At 33.2% G+C, this 3,476-nt stretch overlaps 1 protein-coding gene across 1 annotated transcript; it reads left to right on the top strand.

The window, feature by feature from the left end:
* Positions 1 to 849: 849 nt before the first annotated feature.
* LOC114074001 lies at positions 850 to 2,476 on the top strand. The gene is made up of 2 exons (XM_027911925.1): positions 850 to 1,025; positions 1,446 to 2,476. Exon 2 carries the CDS (start codon positions 1,446 to 1,448, stop codon positions 1,923 to 1,925), a length of 480 nt encoding a protein of 159 aa, XP_027767726.1. The 5' UTR covers positions 850 to 1,025; the 3' UTR covers positions 1,926 to 2,476.
* Positions 2,477 to 3,476: the final 1,000 nt, after the last annotated feature.

Raw genomic sequence — 3,476 nt, 5'->3', positions numbered from 1 at the left:
TCTAATCTACCACCATTTTTTGTCGTTGGAGATGGAGATTTTACGACATCTTGAATTGGTGCATTAAGATCAAGTTCATCCTCAATTATCATGTTGTATAGTATAATACATATAGTCAATATATCATGTTACACTTTCTTTCTCCAAAAACGTGACGGTCCTGCAATGATTGCAAAACTCCGAATGCACGTTTAACATCTTTTGATGTGATTCTTCTTTCATCGAGAATTGAATATTATGTTATGTATTTTATTTTATCTTGTATTTAAATTATTATGTTATGTATTGTATAATTATCTTGTATTTAAATTAAATTTTTTATCTTACCATTTTTATTTTGTGTATTTTTTATAATAAAAATAAATAATAATTTTTTTTTATTAATGATGAAAATTAGAAAAAAATTAAAATACTATTAGTTTGACATTAAAGTAGTATATATTAAATAATATATATTTTAAATATTATATTATATTAAAAGGAATTATGAATATTTGATATTTAATTAATGAAATTACATGTTAAATAATATGTTAATTAGAAAGTAATAAAAATAATAATAAAATATTGAAAAAGTTAAATATAGAGTATGAATAAATTTAGATAACTATTATTTAACTCTCTAAATTTGAAGAATAGAGAGTAATTTAGCGATGGGTTGAAGTGTTCATTTTCTATCTTAGTCTCCAAATTTAGAGAATAAAAAATAAAATAGAGATGGTCTAAGATTCAAGTGTTTAATAGGTATAAATCTAAATTAAGATTTCTAACTAAAACATGCGAAATCAGATAGCGTATAACTTAAGCCTATGAATGAAGAATGATGATTGTTTATTGTACATGAATAGTAGTTTTCATGTGATCCACACACACACATAAAATACACATCCCATCCCTAAAATAGCCATAAATAAAGGCAGCTTGTCGGAATACATTTTAGTATTTGGAGATTGACCAAATCTCCTCTCATCTCATGCGGAACCCTCCATCTCCATCTTCGTTTTCCATCTCTTCTTCTCTTCTGGGTAAGCCCTAATTTCCTTTGAATTCTCTACTTATTGCTTAATTATCTCATAAATAATTGTTCGACAGACACATTTCACGATCCCGCTCTCTATCTAATCTAATCATTCTTTCTTTCTTCTATTATTTTTAATTTAATCAAGACAAGAAATTAATTTACGATCTGGCTTGTATTTTGTTGAATAAATCTTCGCACGGATTATTATCTCTAACGACTTGATTTTAGGATATCTTTTCTTTTTTAAAAAACATAATAGTAGTTCAAACAGACATATGTGATAGATAGGTAGACTTTCAAATTCCCAAAACACTCAGATTCATGAATTCAAATGCTTGTTGGTTGTTTTTTTTAGTCTTTGTTGAACCATCTACATGCTGCTGAATGAATATTCATCTGTTTCTTTTATGCACTATATATGCAGATGGATGCAAACTCACATTCTGTTTCACCAGAATTATCTCTGCTAACTAACAATTTGGCTATTCCCCAAACTAGATTCTCTCCTTCGTGTGCTTTATGTCATACACTGTTCATATCAGATAATAATGAGCCTGCTAACTTTGAAGCAATAAATATATTTGATGATTGTAAATTCTTACTCCTGGAGGATCTTGGGACACCCATGCGAGATTATCAAACTAGATCCTGGATTGAGTCTAGGAGGTCGAAGAGGGTTCATTCCGATGCTGAAAGTGATGGTGTTGATTCTCTCTTTGAGGAGACTGAATCCATCACTGGATATAGGAACATTAATAGAGCCTATGGAGGGAACTTTGATGCTTCTGTTGATGGTAATACTTACGTTGATAATGATCATTCTTCTGGGAGTGACTTTGAGACTCATACTGATATTGACCCCATGCACGCTGGTATCTATAATTGGAACTCTCATAATGAATAGGAGGAGTTTGATACTGATGCACAACACTATGTGGGTGCTATAGATCAGCTATACCCAATCCTCGAAATCTCTCTTATGAATTTCTGGGTACAGTTCATATCAGATCTCCCGAGTGCAATCAAAGATTTGTTCCTGAGTTAGAACAATTCCAACAGACTGACTATCTTGATTGAAGAGGAGCCCACCCACAACTGTCTCTGTTTTAAATGATCTGTGGTGCTTCCTTGTTAAAGAATACCATAAACAGCTGGATAGTTTGTCTTGTGCAATCTGCAAGGATTCTCTTTTTGTTGGCACAGTTGCAAACCAACTTCCTTATTCTCACTTGTATCACTCCTCCTATATTTTCCTTGGCTAGTGTCAAGAAACTCGTGCCCCCTCTGCCCTTATGAACTTCCAACTGATGACCTGGATTATGAGCACAAAAAGCAAAGGGCCAGTAATTTGGTGATATATCAAAGGTTACAGTAGAACAGAATAAGGAGAAGTAATCTATAATGAGGCTGTCAATCACCAATTTGGTCGTGAGAGTGCACGAGGAAAATGGTTTCTTGCAGCTGCTGCTCCTGTTGTTGGAGTCATTCTGATGTTCTCGTTAGGAAATCCGTTGATGGTGAGGAGCCTTTGTCTCCCTATTTTCTGTTCACAAGGGCGACGTACTAATCAACCTTTGCCCTCTCAGCAGGTTAATAACCATGGCAGGAGATGGTGGTGTCTGTTTTAACTTTTTAAATGCCTATTTTATGATGTTTCTGATTGGTAAAGATTTAAAAAAAGAATAGTAAAGAACCAATTTGAGTTATCATTTAGGTTGTATGTTGTGAACAGACATGTTTGTACTTAGATTTTGCCAAACTGTCTCATCTTTATTAATGGTCCTGGTGAAGCTTACTCCACACTTGGATAAATCAGTTTACATGCTAATGTGTATGTACTAGTTTATTTACTTATAAGTTTTAAAATTCCCCACCCAAAATTTACACATCCAGTGGTAGTGGTTCTACTAACTGTGAGTTATTATACTGGTTAAAAATGTTACATATCTTCCCAATTGCAACTCAAATATAAGCACATTAATCCATAGGCTTGCTCTATATGTAGATCGCCACTAATATAGATTGACAAGGATCAGGCTTAACTTAGGCTTGAGCAAAAGGTATGGCATAATTTGGTCACTTCCACCTTATTTCTCCTTTGTCATGATGTTTAATCATTTCAAGCACCCATTTTTCTCTTCAACCAAGGCATGTGCACACATTGAGCTAGTACCAACAATTTTCTTGTTTTCCTTCTTTTATTTCTTTCATCTGTGAACTCATTTCAGCACATCTTATTTTGAAGTTTATGGTGATCTATGCTTTTAGCTCTCCTCATTGTTTTATAGGTGCACAAACTCCCAAACTTAGGTTTTTGCCTGCATCACGACTTGATCACTTTTTCTCCCCAAAACTTAGGCTTTTGCCTGCATCACGACTTGTTCAATTTTTCTCTCCAAAACTTAGGTTTTTAGCCTACATCACAAATTATTAACAATTAGGGAAACATGAGTGT

The sequence above is a fragment of the Solanum pennellii genome, chromosome 9 (assembly GCF_001406875.1).
Source record: "Solanum pennellii chromosome 9, SPENNV200".
Taxonomy (NCBI): Eukaryota; Viridiplantae; Streptophyta; class Magnoliopsida; order Solanales; family Solanaceae; genus Solanum; species Solanum pennellii.
This window is presented reverse-complemented; position numbering and strand designations above follow the sequence as displayed.

Coding starts and splice junctions, on each gene's coding strand:
- LOC114074001 (XM_027911925.1), top strand. CDS start 1,446: ATGGATGCAAACTCACATTCTGTTTCACCAGAATTATCTCTGCTAACT.